The sequence below is a fragment of the Hesperophylax consimilis genome, chromosome 20 (assembly GCF_061612785.1).
Source record: "Hesperophylax consimilis isolate HC1 chromosome 20, BYU_Hcon_1.0, whole genome shotgun sequence".
Lineage (NCBI taxonomy): Eukaryota > Metazoa > Arthropoda > Insecta > Trichoptera > Limnephilidae > Hesperophylax > Hesperophylax consimilis.
In genome coordinates this window covers 22915266-22938822 of record NC_142855.1, presented here as the reverse complement: position 1 = coordinate 22938822, position 23557 = coordinate 22915266, and the positions used below count along the sequence as shown (strand labels likewise).

Sequence of the window (23557 nt, the reverse complement as noted above, 5' to 3'; positions counted from 1 at the left end):
CTGAGCTAGCTAGCTTCATTATTTATTTATTAATTAACCCTTAGAAGAAGGCTAATATTTTGTAAATATTTCAAAGCCAAATATAATATTGAAAATTATATTTGGAATAATTGACAGGTATCTACGATGTCATCGTTTTACTTAGGAATTTTCATGGACAATATTGAAATGCATTCAAAACTTCTAAAACTTAGGTCAGAGAGTGGAAACCCGATCTGCAATAGCCATCCCAAGCTAAGGTGTGAGCTACTATCCTCAGGCTGAATGACCTGGGGAACAGTGTCACAAACGGTGTCTCCGAGAAACAGGGTCGCATCTCGGAGTATTTAGACCTTACTCCAGCACTCGGGGCTCTGCTGGAGTAGACCTTATATTTCCCTAGATACCCGTGGGACGTATATTGGACCATTTGAAAACTCCCTCGTGGGGCCTTCAAGGAACCGAGGGGGAGTAGACTCTTCCGCCATGGGGCCTACAGGGAACCAAGGAGGAGTAGACTCCTCCGTTGCAGCGCCTTCGGGGAACCAAGGAGGAGTGAAGAGGAGAGACGAAACCCTCTTACATCCCGGGGCCTTCGGGGAACCAAGGAGGAGTGGAGAGGAGAAATGAGACCCTCTTCCCTCGTGGGACCTTTAGGGAACCAAGGGGGATTGGAGAGGAGAGATGATAGCCACATATCCAATGACAATCCTGGTGAACTTCATTAAAGGGACTGGATTACTGTTAAAGGAATGAGGTAAAATGGGAGATAGCACTATGGGCCTATGGCCTAAGTGCTCAAGGGAACTACATGTAAACCGTCTCCGCTCTATACACAAATAAAATAAATAAATAGGTCTATACACTGCACATTGCAGAGCTCCTGAAGGTAATCATGATTTCTCTGAACTGCTATTGTAGTTGGTCGTATCCTAAGGGTTAAACGATTTTGTAAGGTTATTTGCATGATGAAGGTTAAATAAAGGTTTTTATAATTATTTTATATATTTTTTTAATAACATAATTTTAAATAAATTACAAAATATACATACACAACATAGCGCTTTGTCCTAGAATGATAGATACTTACAGCATCGCCCTGCTGTGACCAACATTCAGGAATTAAACTAGATCAGTCTCCTTCGCCCCTTCTCTTCACACTTTCCCTTCGAACATGCCTTCACACTCCCCTTTGCCCTTCCACTTTGCACTTTTCCTTCACTCTTTCCTCTTGCCCTTTCTCTTCGCACTTCCTCTTCATGACTCTTCCCTTACACACCTTCTCTTCAGATTTCTTCTTCGCAGTTTCCCTGTTAGTGACTTGACAGTGGGCGCTCCCGGGTGGGCTTGGGCTCCTGCGGATGGAACTTGCGGTAGTGGCGCTGCTTGGCCTTGAGGCTGCTCATCTGCACGGCGCACACGTGGCACGCGTGCGGCTTCACGCCCTCGTGCTTGCACGCCACGTGGTCCGACAGGTTCAGCTTGTCGAAGTAGCTCTTGTCGCACTGTGGACACTGCAAGGAAAAGGAAAAGTTCATGTAAAAAAAACACTTCTTTCCCATATGGAGTTTAAATAAGGGGAAGTACAAGTACAGTGGAAAGGGAAAGTGCAAAGGGGAAGTATGAAGTGCAAGAGGAAGGGACGGTGCTAAGGGAAAGTGCGGGAGAAATGTATAATGAAGGTGTGAAGGGGAAGTGTAAGGTGAAAGGCGCGAGGGGGAAACGTGCAAATGTGTAAGGCTAGCATTACACTTGTAAGTTTTTTCGTAAATTTACGACTTCTAGCCAATGGGCGCATTGGATTTTCAAAATGCAAGATGCCCATTGGCTAGAAGTCGTAAATTTACAAAAAAACTTACAAGTGTAATGCTAGCCTAAGGAGAAAAGTGCAAAGGAGAAGTGTGCAGGTGAAGTATGAAGTGCAAGGAGAATGGACAGTGCTAAGGGAAAGTGCGGGAGAAATGTATAATGAAGGTGTGAAGGGGAAGTGTAAGGTGAAAGGCGCGAGGGGGAAACGTGCAAACGTGTAAGGAGAAAAGTGCAAAGGAGAAGTGTGCAGGTGAAGTATGAAGTGCAAGGAGAATGGACAGTGCTAAGGGAAAATGAAGGAAAAATGTATAATGAAGGTGTGAAGGGGAAGTGTAAGGTGAAAGGCGCGAGGGGGAAACGTGCAAAAGTGTAAGGAGAAAAGTGCAAAGGAGAAGTGTGCAGGTGAAGTATGAAGTGCAAGGAGAATGGACAGTGCTATGGGAAAATGAAGGAAAAATGTATAATGAAAGTGTAAGGTGAAAGAAGCGAAGGGGAAACGTAAGGGGAAAAGTGCGAAGGAGAAGTGTGTAGAGGAAGTATGACGTGAAAGGGAAGGGACGGTGCTAAGAGAAAATGTATAATGAAGGTGTGAATGAGAAGTGTAAGGTGAGAGGTGTGAGGGGGAAACATACGGGGAAAAGTGCGAAGGAGAAGTGTGTAGGGAAGTACGAAGTGCAAGGGGAAAGGCAAGGGAAAATGCATAAGGAAAGTGCGAAGCGGAAGTGTGAAGGGGAAAAAGTGCGAAGGGGAAAAGTGCAAATGAGAAGTGTAAGGAGGAAAAGTGAGAATGGAAATTTCGAAAGGAAAGTGTGAAGGGGACAAAGTGCAAAAGGGAGGTCTGTAGGGAAGTATGAAATGAAGGAAAAGCACAAAGGTAAAATGCAAATAGGAAGTTCAAAGGAAAAGAGCGAAGAGTAAGGTCCAATATTCCTTAAAAGTTTGAGTTAAGTTATGTGAGGTTAGGATTGCTTACCTGAAAAGGTTTCTCCTGTGAATGCTTGGAAGCCATATGCCTCTTGAGATTGGTAACGCAGATAGCTCTAAAATCGCACAGCCGGCAAGCGTGCCTCAGATCCCCGGCGTGCATCCTGGCATGCATCATGAGCGACTGGCGGGCGTCGGTGCGGAAGGGGCAGATGTCGCACGCGTAGGGCTTGAGGCCGGCGTGGCGCAGGCGGTGCGAGTGCGCCATGCCGTTAGAGGAGGACCGGAAGGGGCAGTGAGGGCACGAAAACGTGCGTCGCCGCCCCGAGTGCGCATCCATGTGCGTGCGCCACGAGCCGTACGTCTTCAGCACCTTGCCGCACACCTGCAACCATACTAAAATTAATTGCTTGCAATCTATATCAATTACCGCCACCCCGGGAACCATTCGTTCAATTAAAAACACTTCTGCATAGATCACCCCAAGTAGCAAACTACCTGTGACTTAGCAGGGCTGTCAAGGTTCACGTGGTGAGGTTTATCCAGGTCTTGGTGGCGGATCAGTGAATCGGAAGGGTCAGTCAAGGAAGACCCTTTGACCTCTCCAGCCGGACTCTCATCCAAACAGCATCCCCGAAGATGACATAGGCACTGAGGTAAAATGATTAACCTTTGGATTCCAATGAAATGCAAGATAGAAATTCACTCAGACACACAGACACGACCAGAATACACTTAAGTACCTCGAACATAATCATAATAATTATTTCAATTTGTGTGGTTTTCGGCATTTAGTTTTGGTGTAGCAAATTTAACATGTGTTCCTGCATTCCTCCACCCAACCACCTGTCCCTGTCTGACAGTGTGGAATACCTACATCAGTGACATTGCAACAATTTATTATATATTACCAGTCTGTTAACAAAACCGGTGCAGTGAACATGCTCCCTGAGTGTGTTGAATTCGAGTCTCACCCGCGGTGTCTCCCGAGGCCATAATATCCTTTCCAATTCTAACTGTTAACCACAGCTACCATAATAGTTGTTTACAGTCCCCAATAAAACCACAATTGATTCGCATACAAGATTTGCGACTGCAGGGCATAATACCCCAAAAATTAATTATAATAATATTTTTTATGGGCTCACCTCACAGATAAACGGCCCTGATCCATGTAATAAGGGCTGACCTGGGCAGCGGGGACGTCTCCTAAAACAGACAACAATACATAATTAAACATATTGATTTCGGTTGTTGGTGCATGAGTAAGTAATGTGAAAAGCATTCCTGTGTAATGCGTTACATTATTCAAGTTCATTGAACTTTTAATTTTTAAATTAGGAACTACTCGTCACATCAGACAAGCGATAAAGTGCTTTACTAGCTGTACTCCGCCACACGCTGCTGTAGATATAGAAACAATAGCAAGTGTTGCTTTTACGTCCAACAGATGGCGCTACTTTCTTTACCTGTCACAGGTGACATCTATATAATATAGGTATATAAAAACACAAACTTATTCGAATGCAACGTTGTGTCAAAATTTCAAAGCAATCGGTGAAAAACTTTTGGAAATGTAAGATTTTGAAAACAAACGAACATTTACATTTTTATTTATTTGAGATGCGTATTTATTTTGTTTAAATGTTTGACAGAAGCTGTTAGTCAAGCCTGCTCCAAGTATTCATCAATCACAACTATACTTTTTATTTCGGATTACTGAAGAATGCTACCATTTTACTTCAAATTACTCATAAATGCCGCCATTTTACCTCAAACTACTCATGAATGCCACCATTTTTCTTCAGATTACTCAAGAATGCCGCCATTTTACTTCAGATTACTCATGAATGGCGCCATTTTACTTCAGATTACTCAAGAATGCCGTCACATTACTTCAGATTACTTATAAATTGCGCCATTTTACTTCAAATTACTCATAAATGCCTCCATTTAACCTCAAATTACTCATGAATGGCGGTGTTTTACTTCAGATTACTCACGAATGGCGCCATTTTACTTCAAATTACTCATGAATGGCGCCTTTTTACTTCAAATTACTCAAAGAATGAATAAGTAAATATACAAACTCACGGTGTCGCTTGTTCTTTTCTTTCCCGTTCCTTTTCTACCTCCTGCTTTGGCTTCTTGTCGCATATCTTCAGGTGCGAGTGGTGACCGCTGGCACTGAGGTAGCGCGCACCGCACCACGCGCACAAATACTTCATGCGGTCCGCGTGGCTAGAGCGCACATGAGCACGCAGCTGGGAGCGGCGCGGGAAGACGCAGTCGCAAAGTCGACACTTAAAATAAATAAATAGATTAGAAATTAAATAAATATTATCATCTCGGTGTCCAAAAACTAGTGGTACAAGATAATAACAATAATTGATTCCGTTTCGTGTTCCTAATAGCCACGTGAATTAAAAATGTCTTTCACTGCAACAATACTGTAGATACCAATTCATTTATAAACTCCCTTATACCTTAACCAATGTGGCCAGTGTTAATTTTTAACCGCCTAACGTAGCGATGCTAAAAATGAATGAGGTGGGTAAATTATAACACATTTGTAAAAGTGTCTAATGTAATAGTATCAAAATATTTGATGATATTTGGAAACAAGCCCCAACTTTTTTTTATGCCATTTGGGATTTGCTGTTAAGGTTTCTATGCAGTCAGCAAATTGAGTTAAGGTTTTTATGCAGCCAGCAAATTGAGTTAAGGTTTTTATGCAGCCAGCAAATTGAGTTAAGGTTTTTATGCAGCCAGCATATTGAGTTAAGGTTTTTATGCAGCCAGCAAATTGAGTAAAGGTTTTTATGCAGCCAGCAAATTGAGTTTAGGTTTTTATGCAGCCAGCAAATTGAGTTAACCCCTCCGACTTTTCGCGAACTTGAAGCTAAGATGTCTTTACCGAAATGTCAATTTCACGAAAACGTTGTGTTATTACCGCCTCACAATCAAAGCTCTATAAATGAAACATTACTGAACGGAGCCGAATAGTAAAAACTGTTTTAGAAAGGTTACAAAATAGGCTTTCAAATTGTTGTATCATAAATAAATATTAACATTTGTAAATATTTAAATTTAGAATGGAAACATGAAAAAATTGTAAAAATGACTCACCTGTAATGTTTTATGTAAAAACGATACTAAAATCACGGATAATGTAAAAAAAAAACACTTATTTCATCGTACAAATGTACAATAAACAATTCTGTCACTTCACTTTTTGACCATTTCATACAAAATATATTTTTAAAAAAATAATTAAACTTGCGAGGCGGGTCGGCACGTCAAACGGCTTTCTTGGCGTCGTTTTACGATTTGGCGGGTAAAATTTGCTTCCACTGAGTAGGTCTTTTTACGGGTTTCTATGGATAACTTTGAATAGAGATGTGAAGCTTCATTCAATACGAATATTCTACTTTTTGTTTTAGGGATGTCACTAGAAGAATAACGGAGTTATGACGATTTTTGTGTAAACACGCTTATTGTACTTGACTGCTATCGTTATTTTATCGTGTATATCTGCTTACGTTGCTGACCGGTTAAGGTTTTTATGCAGCGAGCAAATTGCGTTCATTGTTAAAAAGACTACTTATTCGCAAGCAAATTTTATTATCGTTGTCTAAATACTGAGTACAATGCAATCTGCCTGTATATTTGTCTATTAATCTGCCTGTATACTGTCAAATTCATGTATTGACAAATTATGGAAAGGTAGACGGTCACGATTGCACGCCGTGACGCTAATGGTGTAAGAAATGTATTTTTAAAATTGTTAAAATAAGTTGAATAATATAAAATGAATGTTTATATCATTAAATAAATTTATGTTACCTTGATATTGAACTAAAATAATTGACTGGTCTGTGACTGAGGTGACATCGCGTTTGGATCCCACCCAGGCGTGGTGTGTTCAATTCCTCGGTTGGCTAAGTCCTCCATCACAACACGAGCAACATTTTCCGCTTACTGTGGTGGTAGTAGGAGATTTTCAAACGATGTCAGGTTATTCGTAACTCGGGAATGTTTGTCTTTATTTTTTACAAAAAAAAAATGTCTACGATGTAAACATGAGTTACCTTTTGCAGCGGCTGCGGTCTTTTGGCTTTTCCCCTCGCTTTCTCCAATTTCTTATTGTCATCTTCATCCATGGCTTGATCCCCAACTTTATCCAAGCTGAGAAGAATCTCTACTTTTGTCTGTAGAAAACAATAAAATTAATAACAAGAGATAAATTCATATATTATTTGAGATTTTCACAGCCAAAAGTATTATCGTGATTTATTTTTGCCTATGTCATCTTTGGCGATGGTGTGTGAAGGTTATTTTTGAGGAGAGGAAGCAGTGAACATGTTGTAGAAGGGAGGAAACACAGAGGCCAGCCAGCCTGTTGAACTCAACATCAATTTGTCGTGCGTTTGGTGTGTTTTTCGATTATGCACCGGTGCCGAAGGCAACAATGACGCTAGTTCCTCGGAGCATCTTCCATTGTAATACCGGTAGAACAAAGACAGCATACTTACCTGACGCCTGTGCTCGAAAGATTGCAATCCGCCTGTTAAGATGAATCTATAAAACAGACCACCCGTTTCTGCACAGAATCAAGGGTTTTTTTCTTTTTTCTTTTTTATTGAGACCAGAGGTGGCTGCCATTATAAAAACCCGAAAAAATTAATCAAGCTAAATAAATATTTTTCAATTCAATCTTACCTTAGTTTTACAATCTTCAGTTTTCAGATGGGTACTTGAGGTTTTTTCTCTTGTCTCAACTGCAGATGACAATCTGAAATTAAAAAATAATTTTTAATGTGCATCCAAGCATCCCACTGGCAGGATCAGTTAATCTATTGCACTCTCAAATTTATTTAATCCCATAGACATCCAAATAGACTAGTCTATCAGCGAAATGGGAACAAACCAAGTGCGTGGAGCGGGGAGGTGGTGTGGCCGTCTCCTTTTCTGTAATTTGTCAAAAAATGAATCTGACAGTAAACATGCAACTCGCATTGTAATATCACCATTTAGTCTGCGAAAATAAAACCTGCTTACGAATACTGGTCCTTCAAATTGCTGACTGCGTAACTAGATCCATTAGCCAAGGCACAAAAAGCTCTTATTTATTTATTACACGCCCTAGTGGGCTTTTCTTTTAAAAAAAATACAAGCATTTTGTATCAGAGTAAACACTTAAACATTAATACAATAAAGAAGAATGTAAACATAATGGCAAAAATGAATCTTTACGCTTATAATTGAATTTAAAAGATTCAACAAAACAAAATAGTAGAAGCGGAGAAGTTATATGGATACATAGGTCTATTTGTGTCTAGAAGAATAAAAGTGATAGAATATACAACATTTATACTGATTAGTTTTCAAATGAAATATATCACCCAGATCAGAAAGACTGTGAAGTCTCGGAATCGGAGAATTTTGGTAAGCTAGTGTTCTGGTGTTATTGAAGTAAAAAGGTAAGAAATGTCGTCATGATTTTTTGGGAACATGGATATTGATACATTGAAGTAATTCGGGACAGTCAATTTTAAAATGTAGTATTCTTTGTAACAGTATTAAATCTGTGCTTATTCTTCTTTCTGAAAGTTTCAATAGAGAATTTGGTATAAGAGAAATGGATAAAACATCTTATATGTGTTTTTAGTGCCATAAATATTTTGTAAAAATATGCTGAAAATGCCAGTAAAAAAGTGAATTTTTGTAGATAATTTATATATAAAAAAGAAAAACACTTGCAATTTCTGTTACAATACACTAATTTTCATAATTTTTTCAACAATCTCTTCAGAAGGTTTCAAACTATCATAATAAAAGCACATAAATTGAATACTACATATTTATTGATAAGAAAATTACTTAATAATAAATAATCTTATATTAAACAATATTGTAGTACCCGCTTTAGAATAGGTGGGTACAGGAAAATTAATTACATACTTTTTTCGATTGATGGGAACTTCTGGACCCCTGGATCCGCATCTACAGGGTTTTCCAATAAGAGGTGTTATTTTGAATAGCTCGCTATTTCGGTAGATGTTACTTTTGAAGCTGTCATTTTTTCACATTTGACAAGTAAAAACTACGCCATTAATAAAAGTGGAACGATACACGCTTCAACAACGCATTGAAATTATTAAAATTCACTTAAGTGAATCAAATGCAAATCATCTTGAGTGATGAGGCCCATTTCCACCTCGGTGGCTTCGTCAACAAGCAAAATTGTCGCATCTGGGGCTCGGAAAACCCAAGAGTTTTTGTTGAAAAGCCTCTCTATCTTCAACGTGTGACTGTTTGGTGCGGTTTATGGTCCGGCGGAGTCATTGGACCTTACTTTTTCGAAAATGAGGCTGGAGCAACAGTTACGGTAAATGTATCGCTATCGAGAGATGATTAATGATTTTTTATGGCCGGAATTGGATGGTATTGATTTGGACAACGTTTACATTCAACAAGACGGCGCTACGTACCACACAAGCAACGAAACCATTGATCTTTTACGATTGAATATCAAAATAACACCTATTATTGGAAAACCCCGGTCAGTGGTTGAGTGGGCATAGCGCTTGGGTCTCACCCGAGCGTCGCGTGTTCGATTCCTCGGCTGGCTAAGTCCTCCATCACAACACAAGCAACATTTTCGGCTTTCTGTGGTGGTAGTAGGAGATTTTCAAACATTGTTGGGTTATTCGTAACCCGGGAATGTTTGTCTTTCTTTAAAAATTAAAAAAAAAAAAAATTAATTCTAGAAAAACTATTCGGTAATTGATCTGCGTTAAAAAAATTATTTCCCGTTACCACTTTTTAGAGATATTAAATAATATTTATTCAATTCTGACGAAATTAATCTCCTCTCTAATCACCATTACTGTTTCAAAAAATCTTCGCCGCAAACAAGTCGTGAGTAAAATGTGCATTTTACCGGAAAGGGTTACAATAATAATGTGTATTTGAACTATGATCCATTTTGTATAAAATATCTTTTTACCGTTTGGCATAACTTGATGATTGACTGCTGGAGGAAGATAGGCGATGTCCAGTTAAAACGATAGGTAAAATTAAAATAGCAACTGTTATCTGAATTGTACTGCAAAAGGGCAAAAGGATACATGGGGGACACTAGAGACCCCTTTTCGAGTGATATTTAATTTTTGCCGTCGGTACGTAAAGGTTAATCATAAATTCATATTAAAGTGGAATTCGACAGCATCAGTTATAAAATTATAAAAACTTAACGTATTAATTTGTACCCTGATGATGCTTAAGTAAAGCGAAACCGGTCGGTTCTTAAATTAATAAATATCGTGGTTTTAAAACAAAAAAGTATTTTATTTTATTAAATATGTCAAACCACAAAGTGATTGCTTTCTACAATAATATAAAAACTTAATAAAATAAATCAACTCACCTCTCCGAACAGACTGCCTGATGAGCTGTGTATCGGGACTGCTTTCGGAAACTCCTGAAGCAGAGCTGGCAGAAGAACGGGCGAGGATCTGGAGCCAGGGGATCGGCTGGACTATATCTGACCTACAGCAGGACAAATGATCAGGTTAGGTCAAAATCAGGAATGCCCTTAGATAATATACCGAATCCATTAAATTTCATAATTTTAACTCCCTCCAAACACGACGTCTAATTTTTGATAAAATCTTATTGTTTAAAATCCTAAATAATGGTCTGGACTCACCAGAACTTACCAATTTAATAAATCTTCATATTCCGTCTAGATCAACCTGACAATCTGATTTATTTTATCTACCCTCTTGTAGAACAAACATTCGAAAAAATTCCCCAATTCCTCGTATATGTGCACAATATAATACTAAATTTTACTGCATTGACATTTTTGGTAATAACCTAAAGAAATATCCAGAGATGTGCTTTATTTCAAATAAATCCATTTCAAATGGAAATGCAAAATGCAAAATGGGTATTTTCCATTTTGCATTTTGCATTTTAAATGCTTTTCTCAATGCATTTTCCATTTTAAATGCTTTTTTGCAACATTCTTCCTACTATCTCCACTCATCTTTTTTTCATAAGCCCCAAATATCAGTCGGTCCTCAACCTCGCTATGAGAGATAATTTACATTTGTCAAGTTGCTCCCTGGTAGGAGCCCTGGCAATTGAGTGATACCATTACAAAAAATACTGATTCAAATACTGAACGGGGCCATGACGCTGTAATATTAAATGTTAGATAGCAGTTTCTATGTTTTTACGTTGGCAACATTAGTCCCGCGCAAAATTTTTGTGGTTTCATAACTGTAGTCGTGGTGTTTTTGGATTTACCAACACGTAATATGTTTGTTCTACATTGATGTCCATTATTAAATGACAAAATTGTTTAAAAATTCTATAATTATTTTAATTGTTTGACCTGAGAAACCATTTTGCATTTTCAATGCATTTTGAAAATAGGTATTTTGCATTTTGCATTTGAAATGCTTTTCTAAAAACCATTTTGTATTTTGCATTTTCAAATGGAAAAGTTTTGACCCATTTCCATTTTGCATTTCAAATGGTTTTGGGTAACCATTTTGCACATCTCTGGAAATATCGATATGAAGTAATGCGTACGATCGATTATTAAGTATGGTGTATCAGTGAGAGTATGGAATGTATCGGGAGCATCTCCTATCCTCTTCCTATTTTCCTCTTCCTCTCCCCTTCCTTTAACCCTAAATTAATTTTAAGATATTAAAACTTCATTTCTAATGAACTTTAACATAAGAAACTTCTGTGGCTTGACTTCAGTTAACTTTTATATTTATATCTATCATTGTATATTATGTAAAAGCTGTTTGTTTCTTACAAATATATAAATAATGAAAATGACCAATTTACAATGTGTTATTTTTCTAACCTGGCATTGCAATCTGTGTCTTGGAGGGTTCGTTATTGGATGTTATTCGCATTATGTCTTCCATTGATATGCTCGTTGTAACATATAAAACCAAGGAAAAGAAGGCTCCTTAAACTAAAGGATCGACTCTGAATATGGGTGTCTAAGTGACCATCTCAGGCAGAGTCAAGTAACCCTTGACTCTGTGCAGAAACGGGTGGTCTGTTATAGATTTCCTTAACAAAGGGATTACAATCTTTAGACCAGGTTTAGAGTAAGGTATGTATGTTGTACTTGTTCTTTCGGTATTACAATGGAAGATGCTTCGAACCGGTGCTTAGTCGGTAAAAACGCCAACATGTATACACGGTTGACATTTGTCACATGAGAACGGGTCGCTTCTACGCCTCGTTCTTGAGTTCAACAGCTCGGCTGTGAAACCATTTGCCGGCCTCTGTGTTTCCTCCCTCCTACAACATGGGTCTCTTCGAGATCCGTGTTCACTCCTTCCTCTCCTGTAAAATACCCTCCACACAACATCCCCATAGATGACATAGATAATACAGTGCTCTCATTAATCCGCTACCCAAAAAAAAAAAAAAATATGCCAAAAATTACCGCATCGATCTTTCGTAAAATTTGCATTTTTTTGTTTCAAAGTTAAAGTGTCATAAATAATTATAAGCAATAATTAGTCGCCTTAAATATCCAAAGAAATTGAATATATGAGCTACGTCGGCTTATTCCCAACCCGCCAAATAATTCAATATATACTATTACTTCAATCAACAATTACTGCTCATATGTGGAACGAGTTACTGGCATCTGTTTTTCATTCTTTGTGTAATCCGGGCCTCTTTAATAAATCCCTTCCTATAGCCCCTACCTTAACCCTCCTCAAGCGGGTGGCGACAAAGCTCCCCACCTTTACACTGTAAAGACAGGGGCGCTTTTGTGAGGTGTCACATAAAAAATAAGTTTTAGTATTTTTAGGTTAAGTTTATTTATTTATTTTGTAAGAAACAAACAGCTTTTATATAATATGCTATGATAGATATAAATATACAAGTTAACTGAAGTCAAGCCACAGAAGTTTCTTATGTAAAAGTTCATTAGAAATGAAGTTTTAATATCTTAAAATTAATTTGGTGTTAAAGGAAGGGGAGAGGAAGACGAAAATAGGAAGAGGATAGGAGATGCTCCCGATACATTTCATACTAATACATACCTTGTCCCAAGTGCTATGACACGTTATGTGTCGTCTCAAACTCGACATATATCTTGCCCTGTAGGGACATTGCGGACAGGCTAACGCTCGGACATCTGAATGCATCAGGACATGCCGAGCTAAGGCGCCGCGCGAGTCCGTACGATAGGAGCAAGCGTTGCAGCCAAACGGGCGCAGCCCATGATGGCGCAGACGGTGCGCCAGATATCGTGGGATCTTTGTGCAAACGAACGGACATTCCGGGCAAACGAGATTTGAAGGATCGTCTTTGTGATCCTGAAATGGCAAAAAAAAAATTGTGTCAAATAGTTGTACCGATTAATGGTAAAAGTACGGTTAACTGGGAGACGTATGAATTCGGCTCATCAAAAAGATCTAGATCGTTCGATGAACGACTCATCGCTACTTCATACTTCGCGACCTCTCCTGGAATATGCTTTCCAAATATGTAGTCCTTACTTCGCAAAGGATATAAATCTGTTAGAGAGAATACAGAGACAAAATACCAAGAGCTCTGAAAGATCTACGATACGAAGATAGACTCGAGGAACTAAGATTACCAACCTTACAAGAAAGAAGAGAAAGGGGTGACTTGATCGAGACTTTTATCTGGACATTACAGTTGCCCTAGCATCCAACAAATCTTCAAATTACCAAAACGCCTTTTGCATCTAATCCTAGAAAACACTTCCTTGCAAATAGAGTAGTGGATGCTTGGAACAAACTCCCACAACATGTCATCGATGCAACAAATATAAATCAATTCAAAGCTCTATTGGATTCACATTTGGAGAGAAGAAAGGACTTAGTTCAAACTTAAAACAACTCAATTACTGGCAAACTTGTTGTGAAATCAGATATGAGCGCATCAGCAGAATGCTGCCTGCTCTGCACATAATAATAATAATAATTTTGAGGTTATTTTCTCACCTGCGTGTTGCGATGGGAGATGGTGCGGTGTGTGTTCAGATGAGCATCAAACTGGCGGCGCGTTCCCAGTGATGTTGAACAGAGTCTAACAAACAAATAAATAAATATAAACAGAAAGAAACCCATCTGTGTTATGCCGGGTTCACACGAGGACAGGACAATACTGTATTGTCTCAGCTACAGACCCATTGTTCTAGTGTGAATAATAGTCCTAGTTTGAACTAGTTTGTTAGTATTTTTTTAATGATAAACTAAAGCTTATAAGACAAGGTTAATATGCATAACACAAAGGATAACAACGGATTCAATTCCCGTCGGCGGAATTTATTTTTACTCGGAAGATATTTTCAATTTGTATTGATATTTAAGGCGAATCATTAATGACTCTATATATATTGTAAACATTCCTTTCTTAAGCATACATACAGTCTTGAATTCATTCCGAATCTATACATTTGTAACATGGTGTTACCACACGTAGGCCTCAGCGATATCATAACTACAGCACTCAGTCCATAGCAGTATTTATAATGCATTAATACCCACTTGGTCATGTCATGTATTAGTTTTAAGTCACTAGTTAAAGTCTTCGTTGCAAGTCACTTGCTATAAGTCTTACAGATGCAAGTCACTAGTTATAAGTCTCAGTACTTAGTTGCTAGTTATAAGTCAATAGTTGTAAGTTACTAGTAATAAATCATAGCTATAAATTATTAGTTATAGGTTAAAGGTGGCTTTAAAAATCAAAAATGTGTTTTTGGTTTGAAAATTTGATCGTTTGTAATTTTGTCAGATGCTTTAATTAAATACTGCGAGTAGAAAACAACTTGGCCTTTGAAATAATCGAGCGTTTTTTTATAAGCCCAGACAAAAATGTATCAGGCCTATAAAAACTGCTTTGAAGTTCAAAATCTCCTACTTACGAACCCATTTTCGTTAATGGTTTTATTGAACTGTGTGATAAATTAAGTTCTTTTTAAAATGATTGAAAAATGTTTTAATATTTGTGCCAGAACGTCTGTAAAATAATATAAAAACACTTTTTGGCTATGTTTTTTCTTGCATAAATCAAAACAAACCTTATTGCCATCTACATAAGGGGTGTTATTGTTAGCGGTTTGATTGAAAATGTTATACAACGTAGTGCATCCCCTTAATAAATTAAGTTATAAAGCTTCCTTGTGGTGATTTTCACACGAAAACGGCGCTATATAAATAATCCAATAATAATAATAAATACAAAGAAATACCTGCAGAAGAATTTGGTCCCAATTCCCATACATTTATTTTCATGTCGTCCACGTTCATTCCTATCTCCGAATGCCTCGTGACAGCCGTAGCAGTGGAAACCATCGCCTTGCCCCTCTCCATTGAAGTGCGTCTGCATCGTGTGGAGCTCCAGTCTTTCGCCACAACGAAACAAAAGACCGCAAAGTTTGCAGGCTGAGGGATCTAAAATAAGAAGTGTTTTAGGGTTAGAAGGGAGGTTTCATTAGCACATGTGTTGCCGATACCCTGCAGTACTTTAGTACTTCTAAGAAAAGTTTTAGGTTATCAACGAAGAGAAGAAACCTAGAGTGCAGAATTACTTCTGAAATATCGTTAGTAAATATGGAAAAGAGGAGTGGGCCTAAATTAGGGCCCTGGGGTACTCCTGATTGTAGAAAAATAGGATAGATTGTTGATTGAACAGTCCATGATACACAAACTGTATCCTGTCTGCAAGATAGCTAGCAAAAAAGATGGTTAGTCTTATGAAGAATCCTATTATAGCCAGTTTATTGTGTAAGATGTTGTGATTAAAAGTATCGAAGGCATTTGAAAAGACATTACATGAACAATCTACTTGGTGGCCTATATCTAACGATTTTTATACATAATCCGTAAATACCAAAAGGTTGGTTGCTGTAGATAGACCTTTTCTGTGGTTTGCCTCTAAAAGGGCCAATCTTAGTTTTTCGAGTTTCACAATGTAGAGTTTGCTCTTTTAAGCAAGTTTTAAAATCATTTCTGGAAATCGAAAGGTTCTTTTAGATTTGGAAGATGACCCAATTTTGGGGCGAGATCGCAAAAAATATACATAGGGTATTTATGATTATGATTACCATTATTACAATTGGTAACTGTCCACTCTCATTATGACTGTCGTTTTCTCAATAACATACGTAAATACTTCACCGAAATCTTAACAGATGACTCTATTAGTTTTATGAGGTAGCCAAATCCCGGCACTGGGAGGAATGGGAGAGGGCACCCGGAATGAGGCAATCCAAAGTACTCATAAACGGACCAGACCCAAGAAACAGATCAACTCACTGAGGGAACTGGTAGCACTACTAACGGGACACTGCCATCTCAGGAGACACATGCAGTTGTTGGGAGTGGAAAACACTAACAGATGCAGGAAATGTGAAGAGGATGAAGAGACTCCAATTCACCTTTGGTACCAATGTCCCGCTCTGTTGGTAACAAGGCTCAGATACCTGGGAAGACACATTGTAGAACCAGAAGACATAGCCACATATCCAATGACAACCCTGGTGAACTTCATTAAAGGGACTGGGTTACTGTTAAGGGAATGAGGTAAAATGGGAGATAGCACAATGGGCCTATGGCCTAAGTGCTCACGGGAACTACATGAAACCATATCTGCGCTTTTAAAAAAATATATAAAAATTAGTTTAATGCCATATCAGCAGAAACAGCCACTGTGCTGAAAAGCGAGATCAGATTTTGTGAAGCACATCGAAGTTTATCTAGATTTCACCAGCCAAAATTTCTCGACCCTACGTCTTGCACCGCAACAGGAGGGTTATATTTGTAGCGACGCACTACTAGAATAATACAAGCCATTTGCAGAGCAGCCTAAAGTGTTTGAGACTTCCAGTATGGACTGGAAATTTCTGGACTCGCGACGAAAGTCTTTCTGCAACTTCTAGAATTCTCCGGGAAGCTCTACAGAGCGTCGGGCCTATTTCAGTCCAGTACTCAACAACTCACCGCGCCCGCCGCCGAGATCCACTCCTGTATACCCTTTTCGTTACCGAAATATCCTCTCTTTCTTTTTCTTAAAGAGATCCTCCACACAGGATCCCCAAATATGACAAAGATGTTAATGTTATAAAAAAAGTTCTACATTGTGTTATACTAGACTACTAACCTTCAAATTCTGCTTCAATCGTCATGTCAACATTGTTTAATTTTACATTATCAAATTCAGTTTTTCTATCTTTATCATCAAACTCAGTTTTTATATTCTCCGTCTCTCCAAAAGGACTTTCCGTCTCTTCCCAAGTGAAATCGTCGTCACTTTCATCTATCTCTATTTTGACGCGTCGTCCAACGCATTTTTCAAGTCTCTCAATGCCAGCACTTACTCTCTGATTACTGTTTGAATCCACGGCATTGTTAGTATCACCATTGTTGCTATTATCAGCGAGTGGAACGTTGTTGATCTTGAAGTCATCTGCATGGCTTTTTAGGGACAGACTCAGTGATAAAGCGGAGCGAACACAGAGGGTCCTGAAATTATAATTTTTAATAAATTATTCATCTTTCTTGTGCTAACTGCCTAGAGCCAGTGAGACTACGGTATCCACAATTGGGGTATATTGTGAGGCTGAAGCTAGTGGGGAGAGGAAAGAGATGGTAATAATGAAGGTGGTGAACTATCTGACTATTCAGATCTGGTCGCTATTCACGACTAATGCCATCAAACACATTGCTTTTATTGTATAGCCACTTTGATAGGCTGTGCGGTTTGGTTGTAGTAGATCGGTGACAGTCAGTGTGCAAACATGAAGTATAATCGCCCTCAATATGTCAAAATAAACTATGTATATAGCAATGAAGATACATCTAATTATGGAATCCCACAAGGTACGGTACTGGGTCCAATATTATTATTTTTTTATATGTAAACGGGATATTTTCTAAAACACTTCATGGTAATATAACCTCTTATGCTGACGATACATGGGAATTAGTTAAAACTAAAAGCAATAGAAGACATAAACACTCTTAAATACTGGTTTGACATAAATTTACTATCTCTAAATAGCGAAAAAACTCACGTTAACCATTTGCAATAAAATCAAATGACGTTCCACAAAATTAAGACATAATTAATTATACATGATAATTAAAAAAAAAAACATAATAAAAATAACTGTACAATAAACTGTACCACATTGAAAATTTCAAATAAAATTGAATACTTAGGAATAATAATAGACAAAAACCTAAACTGGAAAGATCAAAATCAAACAAACCACAAGCGCCAGCTTCTATAGAAGAGGAACATTAAAAAATCAAAAGCAGTGAAAACTAATACATAGTATGAATTATTTAAGTCAACATTATTGATTATACTCTGTAATACTATTATACTGTAAATTGATTAATTATTTAATAAATAACATTGTTATTAACAAAAAAAATTAAAAATTCCCTTTGTTTCTATGATCTGTTAAGACGCCCGAGAAAGACACGGTGCGATCAAGTGAATTGACAATTTGAGAGGCGGGTATCGGTACTGCCACCCAGGAAAACATTTATTCGATAACCAACACCTCTGCCATAGATCACCGCAAGTGGTAAGCTATGGCCGGGATCATAAGGTGAGGTTTGTCCAGGTCTTGGCGGCAAGACGCAAGACTGAGCGCATGTGAAATGACATAATAGTGAGTCAGTTAGTTGATAAAGAAAGTTTTACCTGAAATTATAAGCCTGTACCAATTTAACGTAGCATCTCTCACAGATATTCCCGGGTAAGCCATCGTCAGGTTCGCATCTCAGCCCCGAAACCTGACGCAACTTGGCTCCCAGATCCTGCGCGCGCTTGCGGTGCCGCGGCGTGTACGCAAAGATTGACTGCAGCTGTGCAGGAGACTTCAGGCAGACACGGCACGCGGATAGCGGTAATTCCAGCCGTGAGGTGGTCATAACGAGGCTAGAACACATATATTTATTTATTTATTTATTTACCCCTAAAAAGGCTTTTACATAGAAGTGATACATGATGCAGTACAATAAGAGAATATGTATTATACAGGAGATATTGACAGTAAATAGATGTAATCCATTTTAAAGAAGGTAAAAAATACACACTTGTAAAATTGTGATTACAAGTATAATGAGAAAATGTTAAAAAATATGAAGCAATATTAGTAAAACGTAAGAGCAACATAAATCATTAAAACTAATTTACCAACGCTACTCTAATTTGTAGGATTCAACAAAGTGTTGGTGTAGATTATGCTTAATTCTATATATATAGTCAATAAATAAATCAATAGCACCCCCATACTTGTTGTCCAGAACATGCATCCTATTGGTCAGTGAGTGTGTCTGATAGTTGGTCGAGTATGTATTGCAGATGAATGTTATATTTTGTCTTGTATTCCTGGTCGGCACATGGAGTTTAATAGTGGCAACGATAGCAGGACTATCAATTAAGTGGTTAATGACTCTGTGTAACACAACCAGGTATGAAATAATTCTCCTGTCAGACAGTGTTATTAGATGCAATTGATTCATCAAACTGACATAATTAATGTAATCAATAGGAATTCCGAGCTTAAAATTTACGTACTTAAGAAATTTGTGCTGAACTCTTTCTATATTATTGGAGTGAACTCTATATAAAAGGGACCAAATAGGTGAATTATACTCCAATTGACTTCTGACTAATGAAATATAGAGGGTTCTCATACAATCTATGGACTTAAAATCATTTAAAGTTCTGCAAAGGAAACCAAGCATCTTTAAAGCCTTATTAGTTATATAGTTGATGTGTTCAATGAATGACAAGTGTTCATATAATATTACACCCAAGTCACGAATATGTGATACTGGTATTAATTTAATATTATTTAATGTATATTCATGTAATATATTATAACGAGTTTTGGAAAATCGTATTACTTGACATTTCTGAATGTTCAAAAATAAAGCATTTTGTTCACACCATTGATGAAGTTGTTCTAAATTACTCTGTAAAATTTGACAATCGTATACATTTCGTATTCTTTTATATATTTTTAAGTCGTCAGCAAATAGCAGAACTTCTACATCATTAAATTGGTCAACAATGTCATTGATGAATAATAAGAAAAATATTGGGCCGAGGTGGGACCCTTGAGGAACCCCACTTGTGGCCTCGAATATATAAGATTGTACAGAATTAATCTTTACACTAAGCACCATATGGCTAAGATAACTAACAATCCAACTCAATAATTTACCTTTGATGCCCAACAATCGAAGTTTATAAATAAGTATGTGATGTCGAACCTTATCAAAAGCTTTACTAAAGTCAGTGTATATACTGTCCACTTGTTGTTTGAGAACCAGAGATTCAGATATGTAATTTTCATAAATCATTAAATTACTTAAGGTAGAGCGACCTGTGATGAAGCCATGTTGGTTAGGAACAATAATGTTGAGAACATAATATATGAACCGTTCAAAATAAATTAACTAGCCTCGACATACACTCGTTAATTAATTCACATTCATACAACTTTTGACATGAGCAAAAGTCTTCCTTGCACGTCCCCGACTTCTACCTTCAGCGTCATATATATTCGTTGCACTACTTTCTTTCTCCATTCGTTCTACATGCCCAAACCATTGCAGCGACCAAATTCACAATTTATAATTAACAACTTTACCCATCTACCTCTCTCTGAGAGCTGACAGAATTAAGATGTTCTGTTTATACTGAACTTCACTGTCTCCAGGCGAAAATAAAGGTCCCGCGCGAATTTCTTTAATTTTTTTTAAAGAAATTCGCATCATACCCAAGCTATAAAAATACTAAACGAAAATCAAATATTATTTGAAATACAACTCAATTAACCTCGTAATATGTTTATTACGATCCGCCTATCGGTATTTGCTCATTCCTGCTTTCTTTAAATAGGTCCGACATCTCTCACTCGCTTGCACATAGGAGTTGAGTGGGGCGGAACAGAGATAGAGATTCGAATCAGATTTCACGGTCGTAAAAACACCCTCATTCCAGGAATTTAATTATTACAATAACAAATAACATACTATCCTTTAGTTAAAATACCGATGTAAACGAAAGGCACAAAGATAAATATAAAAAGAAGACTTGCATTACGATTGGATAATTATGTACATATAGTTGGGACCTTTACAAAGAGATTGGTATATAATATTAAATAATTCCGTCTTTTTTGCCATTGAAATGATGCCGGCGCAAAAGGTAGAACTACCCTTCCCGGCGTTAAGCATCAATCGACCGAACGGGTAGAACTACCTTTCCCTCCCGAAGTGTGTTAAGTTAGATATGTATATTTTTAATACTTAAGTATATACATATATTTTTCATTCCAATATTGTGTAACTTAATCAGCATCGTATTTTGCTTTGTTATTTACTAATCTGCGCTGTTGTACGCGTTCATAAGGGCTCTTTATTACTTAAGCAATTTTCTTGTTAATAATAATAATAACAATAATATTTGGATGATTTCTATAGCACCGTTTTTGTGCAAAATCTCCTCAAGGGCGCTGTACAAATATATAATACAATTATACAATGATATATTTTATTACTAACTGGAGATAATATACAGAACCATACTTACCTGGTAGGTCACTTGAGATTAACACTTAATTAACATTAACTAATTGTTTATTAGCAAAATTTAGATACAGGATTTAGGACATAATTGGATATAACTGGACTTTCTCTTAGGAATGGTATATTTAATTTAAGGGTATGACAGCTTAAAAAGGTAAGTTTTTAGTTTAGACCTGAATTCTGTTGGATTTGTTATGGATCTTAGTTCCGGAGGGAGTTTATTCCAAGCCTTCGGCCGAGATGCTCCGAAAGCGCGATCACCAAACTTAGTATTTGTCTTGCGCTTAGGTTCCATCAGTCTGCCTACAGCTGATGATGTTGCTGATCTAAGAGTTGACTGTTTAAGCGTAGAGTGTTTTCCGGGACGCATAGTTCAGAGATGTAGGGTGGGGCCATTTCTTTGATGGATTTAAACACCATCCAGCACAATATGCATCAACTCCACACAGTAGGTTATTTTAATGGGAAGATCATTACCAACAATATTAAAGATAAATATTTTTTTTAATGTGCTAATTTTATTAGCTACTAACTGTACCCGCCACACGTTGCTGTTGCTTAGTCTGTCATGTCCAACAGATGGCGCTGTTTAAAAGCATGTTTTTACCAAGTTATAAGTGACATCTATATAATATAGGTATATAAAAACACACGCGTATTCGAATGCAACGTTGTATTAACATTTCAAAGCAATCAGTGACGAACTTTTGGAGATATAAGATTTTGAACAAACGAACATTTTTATTTATATATACTATAAGTTATATTGTGTAAAAAACGAAAGGCGTTAATTATAAAAATAGATAAATAATTTGTTAAAAATACTTGTTTTAAACAATCTTGATTCATGCTTTACTGATTTTAAGACAAAAGTACACCATTTTTGGTTGTTTTTTGAATAAAATTAGGTCAACTAAACTTGAAAAAACGATATATTTAATTATTAATTCACACCTTGAAGGCTTTTACATGTATATTTGTTACAGGTAAGTTGTTCAGGTGTACAATAATAATTTTGTAGTATAATAAACTGATGATGAACGATATAAGCAGGTACAATACAATTTATCATAGAGAGTTATGTTGTACAAAGGAGTTCATATAATTTTATTTATTTATTCATTTTTCGGGAAATCAACAGTTTACATTTAATCAGTTTGTACATAAGTATTATGTAGTAAAATAAAATCAATTATGGATTTCCTCCTTGTCACTTTAACTGAGAGAGCATAATATGGAATAAGTTATTTAAATAAATTATACAAAACAAAGATTATATAAAACGAAAAATTTACAAAACAATACATTTATAGCCATGGAGAGAGGTTTTAGATATAAATCAAATCATAATAAAGATATAAACAATAGAGACATAAACATTATTCACAAACCATCAGAGATTTTATTCTTTTATGGACTTCTTGTATTTGGTAAGTTCGAAACTGAAAATAACAACCTTGGATAATACGCTATTGTAATTATTGCATAGTCTGTTCAGGCAAGAATTCTGCTTAGAATTCGTTTTGCTTTGATCAACCCTGAACAGGACACAAGAGCGTGTTGAACGTGCAGGTACATTGAATGGAATCTTGTTTAGCAACTCTGGGCATTGAATATTATATAATAACAATAGTACAACATAACTATTTAAGGTACTATGAAAGAAGTTACAGAACAATTTGTGATAACTTTGTTGATATTAAACATGGAAAGTTTGTTTTAAGGCATATTTGTAATTAGCAAACCCTTATTACGCCAGATTGGGTACTTTAGAGAACATAGCTAAATTAACACAGCGATAAAAGGTGCACATGAAGAAGTATGAAAGACATATCGAAAGTTGTACAAAGGATATGATACATAACCAATTTACCTTAATGTCTCCTTGCAAAGAAAGGCTTAATATCGTCACACAATCTAATTTCTGAATATCGCTACAATGTCACGAAGAATTTTCTGTGACGATTTTGCAATCAAATCTCAACAAACAATTAATCCATGTTAATATCATACTTTGTATATCAATGGGATCAAACCCGATCTTTTTTGATAAAAGGATAGACCTTAAACCCATTGGGCTATGAATTTTGTCACTTTTAATTCAACTTTAGTAATGTTTGATCGTTCTTTGTAAATAAAGAAAAACAAAAATTACTGCAGTTTACGAGTTGACAGGTGACAGCTGACAGGTCTGAAACCAT

The 23557-nt window shown here is 36.9% G+C and overlaps 2 protein-coding genes across 2 annotated transcripts; both read right to left on the bottom strand.

The window, feature by feature from the left end:
* Window positions 1–1217: 1217 nt before the first annotated feature.
* Window positions 1218–7022, bottom strand: LOC149414368 (uncharacterized). Its single transcript, XM_089644286.1, has 5 exons — window positions 6804–7022; window positions 4807–5015; window positions 3861–3921; window positions 2762–3097; window positions 1218–1493 (listed from the first exon to the last, which is right to left on the bottom strand). Exons 1-5 carry the CDS (start codon window positions 6873–6875, stop codon window positions 1293–1295), a joined length of 879 nt encoding a protein of 292 aa, XP_089500412.1. The 5' UTR covers window positions 6876–7022; the 3' UTR covers window positions 1218–1292.
* A 397-nt stretch (window positions 7023–7419) lies between these two features.
* Window positions 7420–23517, bottom strand: LOC149414367 (uncharacterized). Its single transcript, XM_089644148.1, has 8 exons — window positions 23230–23517; window positions 18457–18693; window positions 16903–17264; window positions 14993–15194; window positions 13743–13827; window positions 12813–13088; window positions 10145–10266; window positions 7420–7507 (listed from the first exon to the last, which is right to left on the bottom strand). The coding sequence occupies exons 2-8, from the start codon at window positions 18684–18686 to the stop codon at window positions 7420–7422; spliced, it is 1365 nt and encodes a 454-aa protein (XP_089500274.1). The 5' UTR covers window positions 18687–18693; window positions 23230–23517.
* Window positions 23518–23557: the final 40 nt, after the last annotated feature.

Coding starts and splice junctions, on each gene's coding strand:
- LOC149414368 (XM_089644286.1), bottom strand. CDS start 6,875: ATGGATGAAGATGACAATAAGAAATTGGAGAAAGCGAGGGGAAAAGCC. Junction 5,016..6,803: donor GACCGCAGCCGCTGCAAAAG/GTAACTCATGTT, acceptor ATTTATTTTAAG/TGTCGACTTTGCGACTGCGT. Junction 3,922..4,806: donor AGAAAAGAACAAGCGACACC/GTGAGTTTGTAT, acceptor TGTCTGTTTTAG/GAGACGTCCCCGCTGCCCAG.
- LOC149414367 (XM_089644148.1), bottom strand. CDS start 18,686: ATGACCACCTCACGGCTGGAATTACCGCTATCCGCGTGCCGTGTCTGC. Junction 13,828..14,992: donor GGGACCAAATTCTTCTGCAG/GTATTTCTTTGT, acceptor TTTGTTTGTTAG/ACTCTGTTCAACATCACTGG. Junction 13,089..13,742: donor TCTCCCATCGCAACACGCAG/GTGAGAAAATAA, acceptor TTGCCATTTCAG/GATCACAAAGACGATCCTTC.